This window comes from Phalangium opilio, unplaced genomic scaffold (genome assembly GCF_054372755.1).
Source record: "Phalangium opilio isolate 3A_F unplaced genomic scaffold, DU_Popi_V2 ptg000209l_1, whole genome shotgun sequence".
In the NCBI taxonomy this organism is placed as follows: domain Eukaryota; kingdom Metazoa; phylum Arthropoda; class Arachnida; order Opiliones; family Phalangiidae; genus Phalangium; species Phalangium opilio.
The window spans coordinates 8646300-8664262 of NW_028324217.1; the positions used below are offsets into that span (position 1 = coordinate 8646300).

Sequence of the window (17963 nt, forward strand, 5' to 3'; positions counted from 1 at the left end):
TTTGCAAAAAAACCTTATTTTGCACAGCGCATTAAAATTTCAAGAGATTTGAACCAAAATTTTCAGAACTATGGCCAAAAAACGGTCCATAGAGGCAATGTTAAAAGTTGACTCCCTTGATTTTCGGCCTAAAAAGTTAAAATATGTGATACGCGTTTTCAGGACAAAGCGTGATCGAGTCGGCTATTTGGAGATTATAGCCAACTCGATCACGCGCTCCACGACTCCAGCTGCAAATTTGAAATTTTGATTTTCGGCTTAAAATATGTGATACGCGTTTTCAGGACAAAGCGTGACCGAGTCGGCTATTTGGGTGTTATAGCCAACTCGATGACGCGCTCCACGACTCCAGCTGCAAATTTGAAATTTTGATTTTCGGCTTAAAATATGTGATACGCGTTTTTAGGACAAAGCGTGACCGAGTCGGCTATTTGGGGGTTATAGCCAACTCGATCACGCGCTCCACGACTCCAGCTGCAAATTTTAAATTAAATTTGAGCTACCTTATATTATTAAATATCTGTATTAATTTATTTTTTTTTTACGATACAAGCCAGATGGGTGTTTTTTTTTGTGCACTTAAAAATAATCAAATACGTTTAGAAGAAATTTTGCTTAATTTTTTTTAACAATTTTTCAGCCTATCATTTTACCAAAAATTCTAGAAGATTTTTTATTTTTTTTTTACAATTTCATTGTTATCGGTCTGATTTCATTTTTATTTACAAAATTAGGCTGATGAATCTAATTAAACTAATAACAACAATAAAATTAATAAATGCCTAATTTTTTCTTTAATCAGTTTAAACGAAGATAAGAATTTAACGCAGCGCATTTTTTTTTAAAGTTTTAAACGCACTTAAAAATTGAAAAATAAATAAGATTTTATTTTCAATTTTATTTCATTTGTTTTTGTTGTTTTTCTGTTTATCTCGTAAAAAAATTTTGAGGGCTTGATTACTGCAACGAAGAAGATTAATTTTTAAGTCTCTTAACGAATGTTTTTTTCGGGAAGCAAAAATTATTTACGTGTCATTGAGGTAAACCGCAAATTTCGCAATTGCTGTTGGTGTTACTGTTTAAAAATGTGCAATGTCTGCATGTCCACCTAGCCGCTGCTTGAGATGAAGCGCCCCCACTCATTGCGGATGGTTGGTCAACATTCATTTCATTTGACGCCGATGTATCCATGTCCATTCCTAAATAGCGTTAATATTTATTTAATCAACATCTAAACTATTATTATTCGAAATTTCTGCCACAAGATGGCGCTCAACATCTAAACTATTATTGTTCGAAATTTCTGCCACAAGATGGCGCTCAACATCTAAACTATTATTATTCGGAATTTCTGCCACAAGATGGCGCTCAACATCTAAACTATTATTGTTCGAAATTTCTGCCACAAGATGGCGCTCAACATCTGAACTATTATTATTCGGAATTTCTGCCACAAGATGGCGCTCAACATCTAAACTATTATTGTTCGAAATTTCTGCCACAAGATGGCGCTCAACATCTAAACTATTATTCAAGAAGCGCACACGCATTTTTTCTAAATAATTATTCGAAATTTCTGCCGCAAGATGGCGCTCGTTTCAATAGCGCATTCCTGAATGTTCAGATATGTTAAAAAACAGATTTTCAATTAATCTAAATAGGCACGGGGTAATACTTTGCCGTTCATCGGCAATTGATATCCCGATACTGAGGTTTGAATTAGCCCTTTTTTAGGTCGAAAGGGTTTATTCCTGAATGTTCAGTTATGGAAAAAAGCATGCTTTCGTTTATACAGGGTTCATACAACTTTTGGAAAACAAATTTCCCTGAGATTTCCAGGCTTTTTCCCATATACTTCCCTGAGTTTTCCAGGTTTTTCCCTTATATGGAGTATCCTATGGATCAAATGTTATCGAAAGAGGGGGGTGGGCAAATTGGACTATAACATACTCAAAGGACATCCCCGTATCTCTAATATAACCAGAGTTACGAGCCTCCAAAATTTAGTGTAATGTTAATCCTATGGAGGGAATGTTCACGAACATTTTGCTTAATTACTCGGCCCCTGTTTGTCGTAGCCGTATGTTTTTAGTATGGTTAGATGAAAGACAAATTGGACTATAACATACTAAAATGACATCCCCGTATTTCTAGTAGAACCAGAGTTACGAGCCTCCAAAATTTAGTGTAATGTTAATCCTAAGGAGGGGGTTGTTTGTTCACGTTTTGCTTAATTACTCGGCCCCTGTTTGTCGTAGCCCTAAGTTTTTAGTATGGTTGGATGGGGGATAAATTGGGCTATAACATACTCAAAGGACATCCCCGTATCTCTAGTAGAACCAGAGTTACGAGCCTCCAAAGTAGAGTGTAATGTTAATCCTATGGAGGGAATGTTCACGAACATTTTCCTCAATTACTCGGCCCCTGTTTGACTCAAATTTCCCTGATTTCCCTGAATTTTACAAAAAATTCGAACATTCCCCGAGTTTTCCCTGAGGTTTTTGTCAACTACTTATTTCCCTGATTTTTCCAGGTTTGTATGAACCCTGTTATATTTAAGGCCTGTACAAGCGATTGTTCTAGAGATTATAATATTTTTTGACACTTTCTGACACGAGATGGCGCTAATTTCAAATGGCCTATCATTTATCAGCGTTTTTAATTTACTGCTCTAGAGCGCTCTAAAATCTAGATCAACTCTCCGATTTCCAAAGGCCTTGCTGCAAACGCGTTTTCCTCTAAAGTCTAAATATACTATTTAACATAACACTTTCTGCCACACGTCAAGGCGGTCATTTCGATAAGGGCTACATTCCTCGTGGTATAAGAAAAAAAACCGGTTTTCTTTTTCTAATCATTTACTTAAAGCCTTGCCTTACCTTGAGCAGAAATTATTTGTTCTACCGTCGCCCATTGCTCGCTGCGGGCCCACTGGGAAGCTAGTTCTCGATTTTTATTTCGGACAGCTTCTAAAAGGGGTTCCATCGCGTCTCTAAGCGGTAGCGTGTCCATGGTTGCAATGTACAAAAGAACGTGAAAATCAGAAACAGCTTCGAGGAACTGCTCGGGTTTAAACTGTCGTAAATACGTCGCTAAAGCTCCAAAGTCCTTGAATTGGAAGAAAACATAATTGAATAATCCAAGGATGGGAGATGGATCGATTCTTTACCTGAATCTGTCCATCAATGTAACGATTTTCTACTGGGAAAGGCTTAATGGATGCATCCGCGTAGAAAGTGAAACAAGGTTCGTTGGGTGTTGAAACTGGTACATCGACTAATAGATATTCAATTGGTAAAGGCCTAGCTAATTCAGTCACTTCATTTCCATAGTTATCTTTGATCTAGAATTTATTACATAAGAATATTTTAAAATGCCGCCAGCCAAGGCTTAAGACGAGAAAATTCTTGCTCGAGCTAAACTGGGTTTTCAATAAGATAGATGTTTAACAGGGCAATAGCATGGATAAAGAATGCGCGTGAGGAAATTTGTTTTCACGCTATAGGATCGGCAACTCCCTATCTCAGGCGACAGCTTATTCTGTATATACTCTGTTACAACATCGGTTGTCAGCACGCGTAAAGCTGTTTCTCTATGTAACGTAGCTTTGTACGTGCTGTCAAGAGACGAAAAACTTCAGGATCTTCAGGATTTAAAATATCCGCGAGTTTTTTGGCTCGAGTGCACGGACCTCTAGGCCTTAGTTTCAAATACGTGTGAAATTGCCTACAGCCTACTACAGGTATTTGAAACTAAGGCCTAGAGGTCCGTGCAGCACTCGAGCTAAAAAAACTCGCAAATAAATATTTTAAATCCTGAAGATCCTGAAGTTTTTGTCTCTTGACAGCACGTACAAAGCTACGCTCCATAGAGAAACAGCTTTACGCGTGCTGACAACCAATGTTGTAACAGAGTATATACAGAATAAGCTGTCGCCCGAGATAGGGAGTTGCCTATCCTGTAGAGTGAAAACAAATTTCCTCACGCGCATTCTTTATCCATGATAACACTGTTGATTAGCGCTCAGCCTCTGAGAATTCAACCAATCCCGTAGGGGTAAGAGGTTCTGGCTAGCAGACGCCACTAAACTAAACCAATCGCGGATGGCGCAGTAGTCCTTAATTTTTTTTAATACTAATTAAATGCTAATTATTTTGTAATAACAGATCATTTATTTCAATTTCAATATTTAATTCCTTTTATATTTAGAAAAAGGCCCTTCTTTTAAGGTATAATGTTACGTTACTCGAACCTTTCCTTTCAGTCCGAGAGTTAGTTTAATAAAAATCAACAGCAATTCCATAGTTCACGAACCCACTATATTTTCTATGCTCAAGACGCGCCTTTGAAAACCAATTTCAACCCAAACCAAGAGCATTAAATAATTAGCAAACTTACTTTATAGAAGACGTCCGGGACATATTGCTTATTACTGGACTCTCTAACGTAACCCAATTCAGGTCTATCTTTGGTGGGAACTAAACACTTATCGCGAACTAACGCCATGCATTGATTTGAAACTTGATAGCCTTCTAAATGAACTCTATTGTCTTTATCGCCTGAAAATTAAGGGTTTAAATAATTACTCGCGCGTTTAATAATAATATAATAAAAGTACCCTCTACTAACCAGTAACACAGAGGGTAACAAATTTTGAGCCGAAAAAACGATCGGGAGAGAATCTACACGCGTTTGGATGTAAGGCTTGTAAGTGACCCGCCATGATACACTCCTGAGCGCTGAGAAAGTACGAATCCTAATAAAAAGAAAAACAAGTATGAGGTGGGACGAGTGCCATTTGCTGTAGTTGTGTTATGTTATTCAGAACTTCTTAAATTTTCTAAATACCATCACACTCAAATAGTTCTAAGCAGGCTAGGAAATAAGACAGGTTTACAGGTCAAAAACCAGTTTATTAATAGCTTGGACCACTTTTTTATTCAAAACGTGAGGGTCACTGGTCCCAATGACTAGTTTATTAATTCCTACTTTTATTAAAAATTTATATGGGGACCTCTTCAATTATTTTCATTTTAACATAAATTTCGACTCCAGGAGTCCAGTTGTGTATACAACCCTAAACCGAGAGAGATTTTTTTAGAAGAGAGAACGACCACAAGTCCTGGGACCGGTAGAAAAATAAATAGGGGTATGGTCACTGGTCCCGGGACCAGTTTCATATTTAAGACATCAGGGGTCACTGGTCCGGAGGACTAGTTCAGAAATAAACCTTATTTCCAAGCCTGGTTCTAAGCCTTCAACTCTCCCGAACAAGTTTTAAAATTGGAACACGCGAACACGTTTTAAAACCATGAACTCGCGAACACGTTTTAAACCATGAACTCGCGAACAAGAATTAAACCATGAACTCGCGAACAAGAATTAAGCCTTGATCTCGCGAACACGTTTTAAACCATGAACTCGCGAACACGTTTTAAGCCTTGATCTCGCGAACAAGAATTAAGCCTTGATCTCGCGAACAAGAATTAAGCCTTGATCTCGCGAACAAGAATTAAGTCTTGAACTCGCGAACAAGAATTAAGTCTTGATCTCGCGAACAAGAATTAAGTCTTGATCTCGCGAACAAGAATTAAGTCTTGAACTCGCGAACAAGAATTAAGTCTTGAACTCGCGAACAAGAATTAAGTCTTGATCTCGCGAACAAGAATTAAGCCTTGAACTCGCGAACAAGAATTAAGCCTTGAACTCGCGAACAAGAATTAAGCCTTGATCTCGCGAACAAGAATTAAGTCTTGAACTCGCGAACAAGAATTAAGTCTTGAACTCGCGAACAAGAATTAAGTCTTGATCTCGCGAACACGTTTTAAACCATGAACTCGCGAACACGTTTTAAGCCTTGATCTCGCGAACAAGAATTAAGCCTTGATCTCGCGAACAAGAATTAAGCCTTGATCTCGCGAACAAGAATTAAGTCTTGAACTCGCGAACAAGAATTAAGTCTTGATCTCGCGAACAAGAATTAAGTCTTGATCTCGCGAACAAGAATTAAGCCTTGATCTCGCGAACAAGAATTAAGTCTTGAACTCGCGAACAAGAATTAAGTCTTGAACTCGCGAACAAGAATTAAGTCTTGATCTCGCGAACAAGAATTAAGTCTTGATCTCGCGAACAAGAATTAAGTCTTGATCTCGCGAACAAGAATTAAGTCTTGATCTCGCGAACAAGAATTAAGCCTTGATCTCGCGAACAAGAATTAAGTCTTGAACTCGCGAACAAGAATTAAGTCTTGAACTCGCGAACAAGAATTAAGTCTTGATCTCGCGAACAAGAATTAAGTCTTGATCTCGCGAACAAGAATTAAGTCTTGATCTCGCGAACAAGAATTAAGCCTTGAACTCGCGAACAAGTCTTAAGCCTTGAACTCGCGAAAAAAAGTCTTAAGTCTTGAACTCCCGAAAAAGGTCTCAAGCCTTGAACTCGCGAAAAAGGTCTCCAACCCTCGACTATGGGAGCATCTAGTGGCATTTTTTAAAACTAATCCACAGCCGAGACTTGTTTTAAGAGGTACATTGATACAAGCATTATCCCAGCCCTAAAATCATAACTTACAGCGCCTCTTAAGTGCTTCACAGTTCCTTTCTGTAAATCTTCCGCAATGAGGTCCGTAAATACCCAGCCAACTTGCTGAAGGCCCAAATGAGAAGCAATCTCGTCAACCACCTCTCGGTTTGAATCTGTAGTTAATTTTATGAAATCGATTCCATTTTCCTGAGGGGGTTCGTAAACCGCAACTACAACGGCTTTAACGCCCAAAGGAACATCCTTGTGAATTTCGTATCTTCCGTAAAGAAAGCCCATTCGTTGGTTGCCTGTATTTCTCCAATAATCTAGGAACCGTTCAACGAGGAAAGGGTTTTCAAACATAACATTATCCGTATGACGATAAGTCTGTCGATTTAGAGTGACAGCGTTGGGCTGGCATTTTGTGCAGATGCCATTGGGCCAAGGCACGTGTTCTCGACACCCGGGTTTGATTTTACAACTGATATCTTCTAGCGCTGCAAACTTCCCCCTGAAAAAAGGATTACTAAGTTGGAAAACCTCCTGATTTCAGATCCTAAAAATCAGCACTGCTTTCATCTCCTATCAGCATGCGCAAAGCTACGTTACATAAAGAAGCTGGAACAGAGTATATACAGATAAGCTGCTGTTGGATAGGGAGTTGCCTATCCTCTAAGCGTGAAAACAAATTTCGCTATGCTCTCTCATGGTTATACTGTGAACAGTCTGGGAAATAGCACACTTCCTCTGGTCTAAAACCAGTTTATTAATTGCTTGGACTAGTTTTTTAAAATTTTAATTCAAGAAGTGGGGGTTACTGGTCCTCGGAACCAGTTTATTAATTGCAAATCTTCAGGAGAACAAAGGATGCGATCACTCCGGAGACCAGTTTATTATTTTGGACACAAGGGGGGTCACTGGTCCCAAGGACTAGTTTAAAAATGATCCTTATTTCCCATACTGACTGTGAGAGGGGACTCTATGTTAAAGGGAATGAGAAGCTTCGTTTGAAAAAAACCTTTGATTTATATAACAAAAGATAGAATTAATTTCTGTGAATTCAAAAATATCAAGCTTTTAATTCTCCGATTTCTGGTTATTTGGCCGCAATATGCATTTGAAAATGCTTCATATGAAATTATTTGAAAACCGCCTTTTATGAAAAGCTAAAACATTTCCCTTTTTTTGACGTCACAGATACATTTTTCACGTGAGATGGTGCCACTCTCTCTGCTATCAGACCCAGAGTTTAGACTGGCGAGAAGCTCGAGACGCATATAGAATTGCCGCGCTTTTTTTCCTCACGTCATAGTGATGTCATCAAACGGGCGAACAAGCTCGACAAGAAAAAATTATTGATATATCAAAACTGAGTTTTCGTGATTTTCCAATGGATTTTAAAAATAGAAACTTTGCTTCAATTATATTAAAAACTTGATATTTTGAAAGTATAGACTCGAAAGTGTAACATAATACCACTTTCGTGGTAAAATATGATATCAAATTGTAAATTCGCATTCCCCTTAACTGCATAAATTTCTGGTAAGTGTTTATTTGTACCCATTCCCAGGGAACAGCTGCTTTGTTATAGACCAATGGAGAAATTACATAGAGAGCAAAACAAGCATACCACCATTATTATTTACTAATGCTACGAGATTGGGCAGTTTGCGCCTATATAGTTCTGTAAAGGACGTTTATTATTATTTATACTCACTTATCAATGCCTCCAGTTACTTTTCTTAAGTAAGAATGAAAGGACATGTGCTTTATATTGTGTTCTTGCAAGTAACCATCGTTATATGGCTATGGATGTAAAATTTAATTAGAAAATAAAGAAATAAAACCAAAAAGTAACCAATGTACTTCAATTGGGGCGCAATGTACACATTTTGCATGAGATCCATGTTGACATCTGAACAAATTATTAATCATTAAATAATTTTTTGTGCGTAAGAAGAAAGAACCTCTTACAGTTTATCACGCTGCCTCTGGATATAGCCATCCTGAGTATAAAGTATCTTATCAACTTCATCTTCGACAATTTGACTGCTTTTGGAAGAAGGATCACCCTTTACACCCAAAAATTGATTTAATTTTAATTTTCCAATATCGATGTTCGCTGTCGATGTAGAAGGTACCGGTGAAGGTGGTTTATTCTCAGCGAGTTTAGATGGGTCTTTTAACACCATGAACAACATATCGCCGTGTCTAAAGCGTTACGATATTCCTTATTGAATTCTTTTAAACAAGATTTGCTTTTTAAATTTAAATTAAAACAAACTTTAAATTGTAGTAAGATAAGCTCTTTCTCTCTAACGAATGAACTTCCCATGATTTATCACGGTTCTTATATATAGAAAAGTCAAAAACGCTATCCAAATCAAACTCTTCTCGAACCTGGTTTCGGAACATCGTTAACAAAAATGTTTAGCTTATGTTAATTTTAATTTTAGGCCTAAATAAACAATTACTTTTTCAAAAAAGGAAGCCGTAGAGTCTGTAATTTGGCATTCGATACGTTTCGTTCCAATTGGTGATTGTACCCGTAAAATCTATAAAGATTTTTCGATTTTGAGGGGGCCCCGAAATTAAAAATAACAATGGAAAGACAAGCCAAGGCTTAACAGGGGGTCCTTTAAAATATATTTTATTAAATAATGAAACCACTTACCATGATAAATTATTACGGGATATATAATCAACGACGAGTTTTAACGATATCTTATATTGTAATTATTATTAAGTTAATCAAAGTTAGTTAATATTAATAACTTGTGTTCATTACGGACGGGGTGAAGTGTCGTTTAGGGATTCGCCAGCTGATTTGCTTTGTCATTGGGCCTTTTTTTCGTCTGTCAAAAAATGGCTACTTACGTCAGTCACCAGTGTGGGAAATAAGGCGGTGGCACAGGGCAAATGACCAGTTTAAAAATTGCCTGGACCAGTTTAAAAATTAAATCGGAGGGGGGTCAGTGGTCCACTTAACAATAACCACTAATAAAATTCAAGGGTAGCCAGAGTCCAGAAATTATCTCAGCTATTTTAATAATCCACTTCTTTAGTTTAGCAGACGACGCGCCCTGGTCAATGGTCATGGACCAGTTTATTTACTCCAGACCAGGGGGGGGTCGCTTAAGTTACGTAACAAATTTTATTTCCAAGTATTTAATAATTTTAAATTACACTTTCTGTAAAATTACACACCAGTTACCTTTATCGTAAAAAGATTTAACTATTTTAACATTATTTAAATTTTCAACAAGTTTTTCAAGTTCCCCTCCAATAAAAACGTGATAAAATCTATGAAACACTTTTTCACTTTCAATATCTTCCGTTTGATTAGATTTCCATGGCACAAACATATCCTGCTGTGTAAATTTTGTTCGATTTACATGAACAGGCAATGAAAATTCCCCACATTCAGTTTTATTAACGTTTTCAACTTTCTGACACCGAGATTTTTTAAGATAGTTTGATTCTACCCCTTCATTTGTTTCTTGTTCCATAGACCAAACATAAATTAAAGCTTGTCCATTTATTGTTAAAATTCTAATTATTTCTTCAATCGCTTTTCTCCTTCTTTCCTTTAATAATTAATTAACATAAATTTATTCAACATACTTTGAATATGTCCAGCCCCACTTTTTTTAATAACATTTGGCGCGAAATTCAAACGTAACGTACCACTGTGGATAGATGATGCAATACAGCGATACACAAGCACGCATCGGCGCAATTATTTTTAAATGGTAGCTGCAAGATATTGCATTGCGCGACTTCTAAGTTTCGATCTTTGCAAATGCTCAAAAGATTTCCGCTTAAATCGCATCCTAACTGTAATTATAACTCTCTTTTATAACCCCATTGCTAAGCCTACTTTCTGATACTTCAAAACGCGAAAAACTACATTAAATATACATTACTCACCTCAATTAAATTGGAATTGCGTCCCAAATACTTGCCATTTCCACAACCTACATCGATTAAAAATGATCCAGGCGATAAATTAGCCAAAAATGAAGCGATATTAGGCCAAGGCTTAAACCTAGTTTCGCTAAAATGATCAGCAATGCTGTCGTAAACTTCGCAAACGTGTTTGTTTTCCAGTATTTTCGCTAATTCTTCACTTATTTCTAATTTTTTGCTCTCTTTTTGAGAATCGCATAGTTCTTTAAAGTTACACTCGCATTTTGCCTGCCTTATCTTTCGGAATGTAAATGAAGTTCTAGTTGATCGTTCACTTAACGATAATGTTGTTTTAAGTTCCCCATTTATTCCAATGAATGTCTTAGGGACAATATCGGTTTTTCGGCAAGCTATGCTAAAATGGAAAATGTTATTTGATTAATCTAATATTAAACAGGGAATAAAGTACCAATGAGTCCATCCGTATCGACTCTCCCCTTTCATAACCAATAAGCTTCCTCTAGGTAAGAAAACTGATTTTCTATGGCTCGAAATATGAGTGAATTCCATAACTGCATCAGATCCTAAACTTAATGATAAAATGGCGTCTTCGAACGCAGAATGTGTGTCAACGTGAGGCGGAATACCTATAAGATAAACACAAATTTAGGCTTTGATTTCAGATTTTTACAGTTTAGTCTCATTTGAGTTGTTAAAGGGCTCCTTCGGACCCTTAGACACATGGCCCCATGGATTTCCGAGCCCCCCTACCTAACCAGAGGGAGGGAGTGAAAGAAGGGGGATATTAACAAGGAGGGAACTACTTAGGGGTCGGAAATCGGTGGGGCAAAGTGTTGAGGAAGATCGTCTATGAAGAGGGGATGGAAATCCGCGGGGCCATGTGTCTAAGGGTCCGAAGGAGCCCTTTAAGACTCTTTTAGGTGCTACCTTGGCCTGGTTCGTAACGATTACAAGTTATTTGATCAGGCAATTCGCTAACAACATTACGTTCAACCATTCGTTGCATTACGTTTTGACAAAGTTCTGGAATATCTCCATGAAGTGGTTTATTCTTATCAATGTTATTGGTATTATAATCAAATTCGTAGCCATAGTGCCAAACTAATCGATGTTTCAAACTCTGTTCCTCTGAAATAAGATAATAATTAGGCATTGCTAATTAAAATTTCTACGTGAATTTACTCGTTTCATCAATTTTAGGCTCCAACTCGAGGAGTTCTTTCTCTTCATTGATAGTTACAAAGTTTTCTAAAAGTATAGCATCAGGTGGAAGGCTCGTGTCACTAAATTCGTTATTTTCGGGAACTGAAATAATCAGATGTTAACACGAACGTAATACACAGGTTGTCCATGGTATACCCATGGATAAAGAATGCGCGTGAGGAAATTTGTTTTCACTTTATAGGATAGGCAACTCCCTATCTCGAGCGACAGCTTATTCTGTATATACTCTGTTACAACATTGGTTGTCAGCACGCGCAAAGCTAGGTCCCTATGTAACGTAGCCTTGCGCGTGCTGACAAGAGACAAGAAACTTCAGGATATTTTGAACGATTATAAATCCTGAAGATCCTGAAGTTTTTTGTCTCTTGTCAGCACGTGCAAGGCTAGATTATATAGAGACTTAGCTTTACGCGTGCTGACAACCGATGTTGTAACAGAGTATATACAGAATAAGCTGTCATTCGAGATAGGGAGTTGCCGATCCTGTAGAGTGAAAACAAATTCCCCCACGCGCATTCTTTATCTATGGTATACCTTTTTCAGCAAATGTCAAATAAACAGGTTTGTCTTCTAAGATATCAACACACTTTCCATTCAAATCTTCTACCGCTAAAACAGCATCATTAACGCTGTCAAACACCACAAAAGAGTAAGGTCGATTAGGCAAGGTTATGAGGCTTTCGATTGAACCATATTTTTGAAATAATTTAAGAAGTTTGAATGAATCAAACCCGCTTGCAAACCCAACATTGCACACGAAAACAATCTGCAAGTAATTACTGTTATGAAATACCTTAAGCCTTTGACAAACACGTGATTAACTTCAAACTAAACAAGAAATTTTTAATTACTTTGATACATAATTTAGCTTAAACTTCAGTAAAATTCGTACCTTTGTCGGCTCGACAACGCAGCTGATGTCATCTAATCTCTTCAGAGTTTTTGCATATTTATGTATTTTACTTTTAATTTTCTTGACACTACTGAAAGTCGACATACTGAAACTTACAAGTAGAATAAAGAGCGGACGACACCAGCTCCTTAGATTAGCCACAGGATACTCGATCCAGGCTTGGAAATAAGGTTTATTTCTGAACTAGTCCTCCGGACCAGTGACCCTTCCCCTATTTATTTTTCTACTGGTCCCAGGACTTGTGGTCGTTCTATCTTCTAACAAGTTGGGAAAACCAAAATATTACCTCTCCGAGGAGGACTACTTACAAACTTACTTACCCAGATATGGAAATGTTTCTTTTTTTAAGAACAAATACTGAAGTTAAAATTTATGAAATATTAAAGCAGTATACAAAGCATAGCAAATATACTGTAAATCAGACGACATTTTACATCCAATAAGGATATACTTGTACACATTAAATTCATCCGATGGGGGAAAAACGGGAAATGAAGATCTAAAACTTTGGAGGGATATTACCTTTACGTTTTTGTAAAGGCCCAATTTTCTACTCCTCAACTGTATACCCTCTATGTTCAAAGCCATATTCACAACAGGGTTGCCATGTAAACACTATCCTCTCGTTTCACCTCAACGATTTTCTTAGTTTGTCAACATGGCCGTTAACGTTACATAACACCAAAGCTTATTTGTGGCTACACACACTGAAAGTAAATGCACACCATAAAAAGCATGAAAACACGAAGCTATAATCCGATTACGATCAGACCTTTCACTGGTCTGGGCTGCGTCCAGCAGAGCTCCCCAAAATGACAGCGGATTTTGGAAAACGTTTACCGGTGAGATCTGTCGTCATAGCTTTTCTCCGGTCATCGGTGTTTTAAAAATGACGCTAGCGCAATAAAGCGTGCAAGGTACCAAGGCTTAACAAAAATTGTATGATAACATATTCAAAGAGATAGATAACAACAACTTTTATAATTAAAATTAGAAAGTAACATGTATCTTAAAATTCTCGCGTGATCAACTGGTTTCACGCCAATTAAATAGCTATAGTCCCATCAGAATCAGCAAGACCTATTTGTATTAATTCCTCCATGTTTTATCGCCAAGCTGAGAACTACGCGTTTTACGTCACATTTTCCAAAAACCCGACTATTTTCTTTGAAGACCGCGCTGGCTCAGCGCTGAGCACCGTGACGTCTAATTCTAAAACAAAATCCCGTCCTGTAGGACACTGCTAACAGCGCTGAGCTCTGCTGAACGCGGCCCAGGTATCCACCATGATTATATAATCTAAGTCTAATTATTTAAAAGTGTATTAACTTTCGGCTCACTCTGAACCGTTAATGTCTCTGCATTACAGAAACGAAAACCAAACCCAAGCGTTTACTTTTAGGTTCACTAGGCTTATTGACCAACATCGTTGCGTTCTTCTTGAAATGACTATAGAAAGGATTATGCTATAAACAGATGTAGTATAGCTTAAGTAATATATAAACATCCATTTCAAATAACAATATTAAAAAACATCCTTGGAATATCAAAATGAAATAGAGCTTTAAAGCTACAAAAGTATTAAATGCATCGTAATTACGAAAAAGATTTCCACATATTCACTTTATATTATGGAAAAAGTGAATATTAAGGTTCTGTAGGATTTCTTAACACATCAAAACAAAGCGAACTGCTAACTCGGCGCACTAGTGTGACAACGGACAGACACACACAGACAGAAAAATAGACTGCTTTTTAACTCTTTCCGTATTAATTTTGAGTTGAGAAACAAGATTATCTTAAATATTAAAATAAATATAATTAATATTAAATATTTTCTTCGTTAGTTGTTCGCCTTATTGAGCGTTACATCGTCTTGATAAAGAACAATTAAACATTCTTGAGAGACTTGACTAATATTGGCGTTTAAAATGAAGCATACGCCGGTTGCTTCACCTTAGTCAAATAGGTAGTATATAAGGATTTCGAATCGCAGCTATGGATAAGAACAGCGCAATTGCGTGAACCTTTGGTGGAAGCCCCGCCATTGGGAGGCCGGACGTTTCTCGTAACCCTGGCCGATCGCCGCGTATGTCTTAACCTTAAGGATGATGATGGAGTAGAAGCCAGGTGTGCAGACTGGTGTCCATGTGGGATGGACAAAAACAATGACCAGAAGATGGTGGTGCAGAAGCCAGGTGTGCAGACTGGTATCCATGTGGGATGGACAAAAACAATGACCAGAAGATGGTGGTGTAGAAGCCAGGTGTGCAGACTGGTGTCCATGTGAGATGGACAAAAACAAAGACCAGAAGATGGTGGTGTAGGAGCCAGGTGTACAGACTGGTGTCCATGTGGGATGGACAAAAACAAAGACCAGAAGATAGTGGTGTTAGAAGCCAGTAAGTACAGACTGGTGTCCATGTGGGAATAATGACCAGAAGATGGTGGTGTTAGAAGCCAGTAAGTACAGACTGGTGTCTATGTGGGATAGACAAAAACAACGCCCAGAAGATGGTGGTGTTAGAAGCCGATGAATACAGATTGGTGTTAATGTGGAATGGACAATTGACTAGTCAGATGAAATAGTGGTGACTAGTTGAATTGTGGATAGCCTCAAGTTTTGAATTTTCCGGGAACTGTGATTGCGGTCCGGAAATAGCGAACACATTTGCTTCGATTCGGAAACTGCGAACGCGGTCCCCTGGGGTGTAAGTCAATAACAACAGACAGACACACACACACACACACACACAGACACGTCGAAATTAGAACCTCTCCGTGACATACGTCACTCGGAGAGGTAAAAATATCTCTCTCGGCTTAGGGTTGTATACACAACTGGACTCCTGGAGTCGAAATTTATGTTAAAATGAAAATAATTAAAGAGGTCCCCATATCAATTTTTAATAAAAGTAGGAATTAATAAACTAGTCATTGGGACCAGTGACCCTCACGTTTTGAATAAAAAAAGTGGTCCAAGCTATTAATAAACTGGTTTTTGACCTGTAAACCTGTCTTATTTCCTAGCCTGTACTCGATCACGCCTCAAAAATGTCTAAGGAAGGATCAGTCTGGGAAATAAGGATATTTTTTAAACTAGTCCTTGGGATCAGTGAGTCAGTAAAGCATAGGTAAAATGGCGTGACGTTTTGGTGCGATAGGTAAAATGGCGTGACGCTTTCGCGAGATAGGGAAAATGGCGTGACGCGTTCCCGGGATAGGGAAAATCGCCTGACGCGTTCCGGGGTTAGAGAAAACCGCCTGACGCTTCCCCGCGATAGGGAAAATTGCCTGATGCGTTCCCGATAGGGAAAATCGCCTGACGCGATCCCGCCATAGGGAAAATGGCCTGACGCGTTCCCCACGCTTGGGAAAATAGCCTGCATTTCTAATTACAGCATGCATATGTCTGGTTTTGAACTATACGCCGCGTTTGAGCCGCTAGTAACCAAAATGGACGCGACAAACGCCATGAAGAAAATAATTCATTGGATAAAGAAGGAAGAGGACTGTTTATTCATTAAATTAAATTCCATAAATTTATTATTTAGGCTAATATAATGATATAATTGTTAAATACTTGTCTTAATACTGGTTTTATTGTTGATAACCAGTAGCTTGGGGAAATTGTCAGTGCCTAGGTAGCTTTGGCAGTGGGCGGCCATGTTTGGTACCGCTTTGGTTCTATGGGCAAATAACATGGGTGACGTCACACTAAGGCTTATGAGATAGCTCTATAAGGAATTTAAATTTTTGGTTAAGCTCCCTGCTACACGTGACGCGGGTAGGGAGGCTAGCCGACTCTCACTGTGTCTAGCAGTCACGTGCTTCTTGGTTGGCGCCACGAAAACAACCCAAGAAGGTGACCTCCCCGTCCCCTATAGTCTTTGCTTCTCTTTTGGAAGTAATAGAATGGTCTATAAAAGCAAACACACAAGGTCACACACACTTCAGTGTCATAATATGCCTACTTATCGTAGTTACCTTAGAAGAAAACGTTTCCCTTCGTGTTGTTTTGTTAGAGATAATACTGATAAGTTTCCGAAGTAAAGGATTGAAGTTTTAGAATTTTCTTTAAAACCTTATTGGGTTCTAACAGGAGGGTTCTAAAAGGTATGTATGTTACCTTTCTTTTGCCCTTTGTTAAAACATGGGTAGGGTTAGGCCCATAACCCATTACTCTCAATTAGGGGAATTTTTCAGCTGGGGTTGTTTATGGCTATAAGGACCGTCCTGTCCATCAACTTTAACCTTGAAAGCTTTTCTCTGTGGAAGGGTTGCTTGTAGCATAAGTTTATAAGTGATATATTCCTTCCATAAGTATAACACTAGACATAAAAGTTCGTAATGCTACTGAGAGACTTACAGTACTCGAGATAACTAGTTCGAGAAGGAGAACGACAATTAAGCGAGTCAATTGAAGTCCTAACTACACTCGGTGGTGGTTAATTAATTTTGCAGGACCAAGTTCCATCTAGGTCCTATTTAGTCTGAACTTACTAAGCACTAATTTGACAGAAGCGCCAAAACCAGGCGTATGTCGCTTTACCCTGAATCTATGACCTACTTCAATCACTTCAAAATTACAAGCTTCAGTTTCTAAGTTACCAGAGATTAACAAACTTATGGATGGAACATATCTTATGAACTTATGCTTGTACTTGTTAGCGAAGGGGGAAGAATTTTTTTTTTAAATGCTCTGTTGAGGCTGGGAACAGAAGACCTGTGGGAAAGTACGGCTTGGGGTTTTTTTAAATGGAAAAATTTGGTGGTCGTAAATAGGACTTATTTTACAACACCCCTCCTCCTCCGCTTAAAGGAACACGTGCTCTGTTTTGCACCGAGGTGAGTACCTGTGAAAGGCAGAAACTACTGGAAGGGGCTGGCGCCATTGAAGTTATTCCCCCCCTTCCTATTGTGTCAAGTTCTTTCTCTATTTCTTGGAAAATTTGAGCCCAGGTGCGAGACGGGTTGCTTGTTTACGTATTTCTGAGATGTGTTATTTACTGAGCCTATATTTAGAAATAGAATTATCATTCTAGTGTTGTGGTGCTTTTGGGATGCGTCTTTCTAAGGTTAAAGGTAAGCTTTTAAGTTTAAGTAAATTATTAAGCGCGTTAATGTTTATTAAACTTGTTTAATCAGTGCACTTTACTAATAATTACGCATGTTTATTTTAATATTGTTAATTTTAATGCATGTTCGGAGTTACTTAAAATAAAAGGGGCCAAAGACGAAACAATTAAGTGCAAAATTAGCAAGCCTCTATGTAGATACGGCCAAATATAATTAAATGATAATTGTTACGTAATATCAGAAGTGGATAATAGAAGAAGGGTGACACTCTCAAGTTATATAGCTAAACAAAATA

General features: G+C 38.0%; 2 protein-coding genes and 1 long non-coding RNA gene across 4 annotated transcripts; all 3 read right to left on the minus strand.

Annotated features, from left to right (window-relative positions):
• Nucleotides 1–504: 504 nt before the first annotated feature.
• Npl4 (nuclear protein localization 4) lies at nucleotides 505–9363 on the minus strand. Its single transcript, XM_089854901.1, has 13 exons — nucleotides 9197–9363; nucleotides 8997–9077; nucleotides 8807–8922; nucleotides 8497–8733; nucleotides 8389–8437; nucleotides 8240–8328; nucleotides 6571–7033; nucleotides 4630–4756; nucleotides 4399–4559; nucleotides 3170–3343; nucleotides 2880–3108; nucleotides 1030–1199; nucleotides 505–960 (listed from the first exon to the last, which is right to left on the minus strand). The coding sequence occupies exons 1-12, from the start codon at nucleotides 9197–9199 to the stop codon at nucleotides 1033–1035; spliced, it is 1896 nt and encodes a 631-aa protein (XP_089711027.1). The 5' UTR covers nucleotides 9200–9363; the 3' UTR covers nucleotides 505–960; nucleotides 1030–1032.
• A 299-nt stretch (nucleotides 9364–9662) lies between these two features.
• LOC149618897 (tRNA (carboxymethyluridine(34)-5-O)-methyltransferase alkbh8-like) lies at nucleotides 9663–12733 on the minus strand. 2 transcript variants are annotated; one of them, XM_089854904.1, is made up of 8 exons: nucleotides 12569–12733; nucleotides 12211–12442; nucleotides 11635–11757; nucleotides 11380–11580; nucleotides 10901–11078; nucleotides 10453–10846; nucleotides 10210–10359; nucleotides 9663–10109 (listed from the first exon to the last, which is right to left on the minus strand). In XM_089854904.1, the coding sequence occupies exons 1-8, from the start codon at nucleotides 12671–12673 to the stop codon at nucleotides 9705–9707; spliced, it is 1788 nt and encodes a 595-aa protein (XP_089711030.1). In that variant the 5' UTR covers nucleotides 12674–12733; the 3' UTR covers nucleotides 9663–9704. The 2 variants fall into 2 exon arrangements, with proteins under 2 accessions (XP_089711030.1, XP_089711031.1); XM_089854905.1 differs by lacking the exon at nucleotides 12569–12733 and having other exon boundaries at nucleotides 12264–12387.
• Nucleotides 12734–15407: 2674 nt separating this feature from the next.
• LOC149618898 (uncharacterized) lies at nucleotides 15408–17302 on the minus strand. The gene is made up of 3 exons (XR_016375345.1): nucleotides 16577–17302; nucleotides 16401–16509; nucleotides 15408–16326 (listed from the first exon to the last, which is right to left on the minus strand). It is a non-coding gene; the product is annotated as an uncharacterized LOC149618898 (long non-coding RNA).
• Between the last annotated feature and the right edge of the window lie 661 nt (nucleotides 17303–17963).

Coding starts and splice junctions, on each gene's coding strand:
- Npl4 (XM_089854901.1), bottom strand. Junction 3,109..3,169: donor ACATTGATGGACAGATTCAG/GTAAAGAATCGA, acceptor TTCCAATTCAAG/GACTTTGGAGCTTTAGCGAC. Junction 1,200..2,879: donor ACAAATAATTTCTGCTCAAG/GTAAGGCAAGGC, acceptor AACGCTATTTAG/GAATGGACATGGATACATCG.
- LOC149618897 (XM_089854904.1), bottom strand. CDS start 12,673: ATGTCGACTTTCAGTAGTGTCAAGAAAATTAAAAGTAAAATACATAAA. Junction 11,758..12,210: donor TTTGACATTTGCTGAAAAAG/GTATACCATAGA, acceptor TGATTATTTCAG/TTCCCGAAAATAACGAATTT. Junction 11,079..11,379: donor TCGTTACGAACCAGGCCAAG/GTAGCACCTAAA, acceptor TTTATCTTATAG/GTATTCCGCCTCACGTTGAC.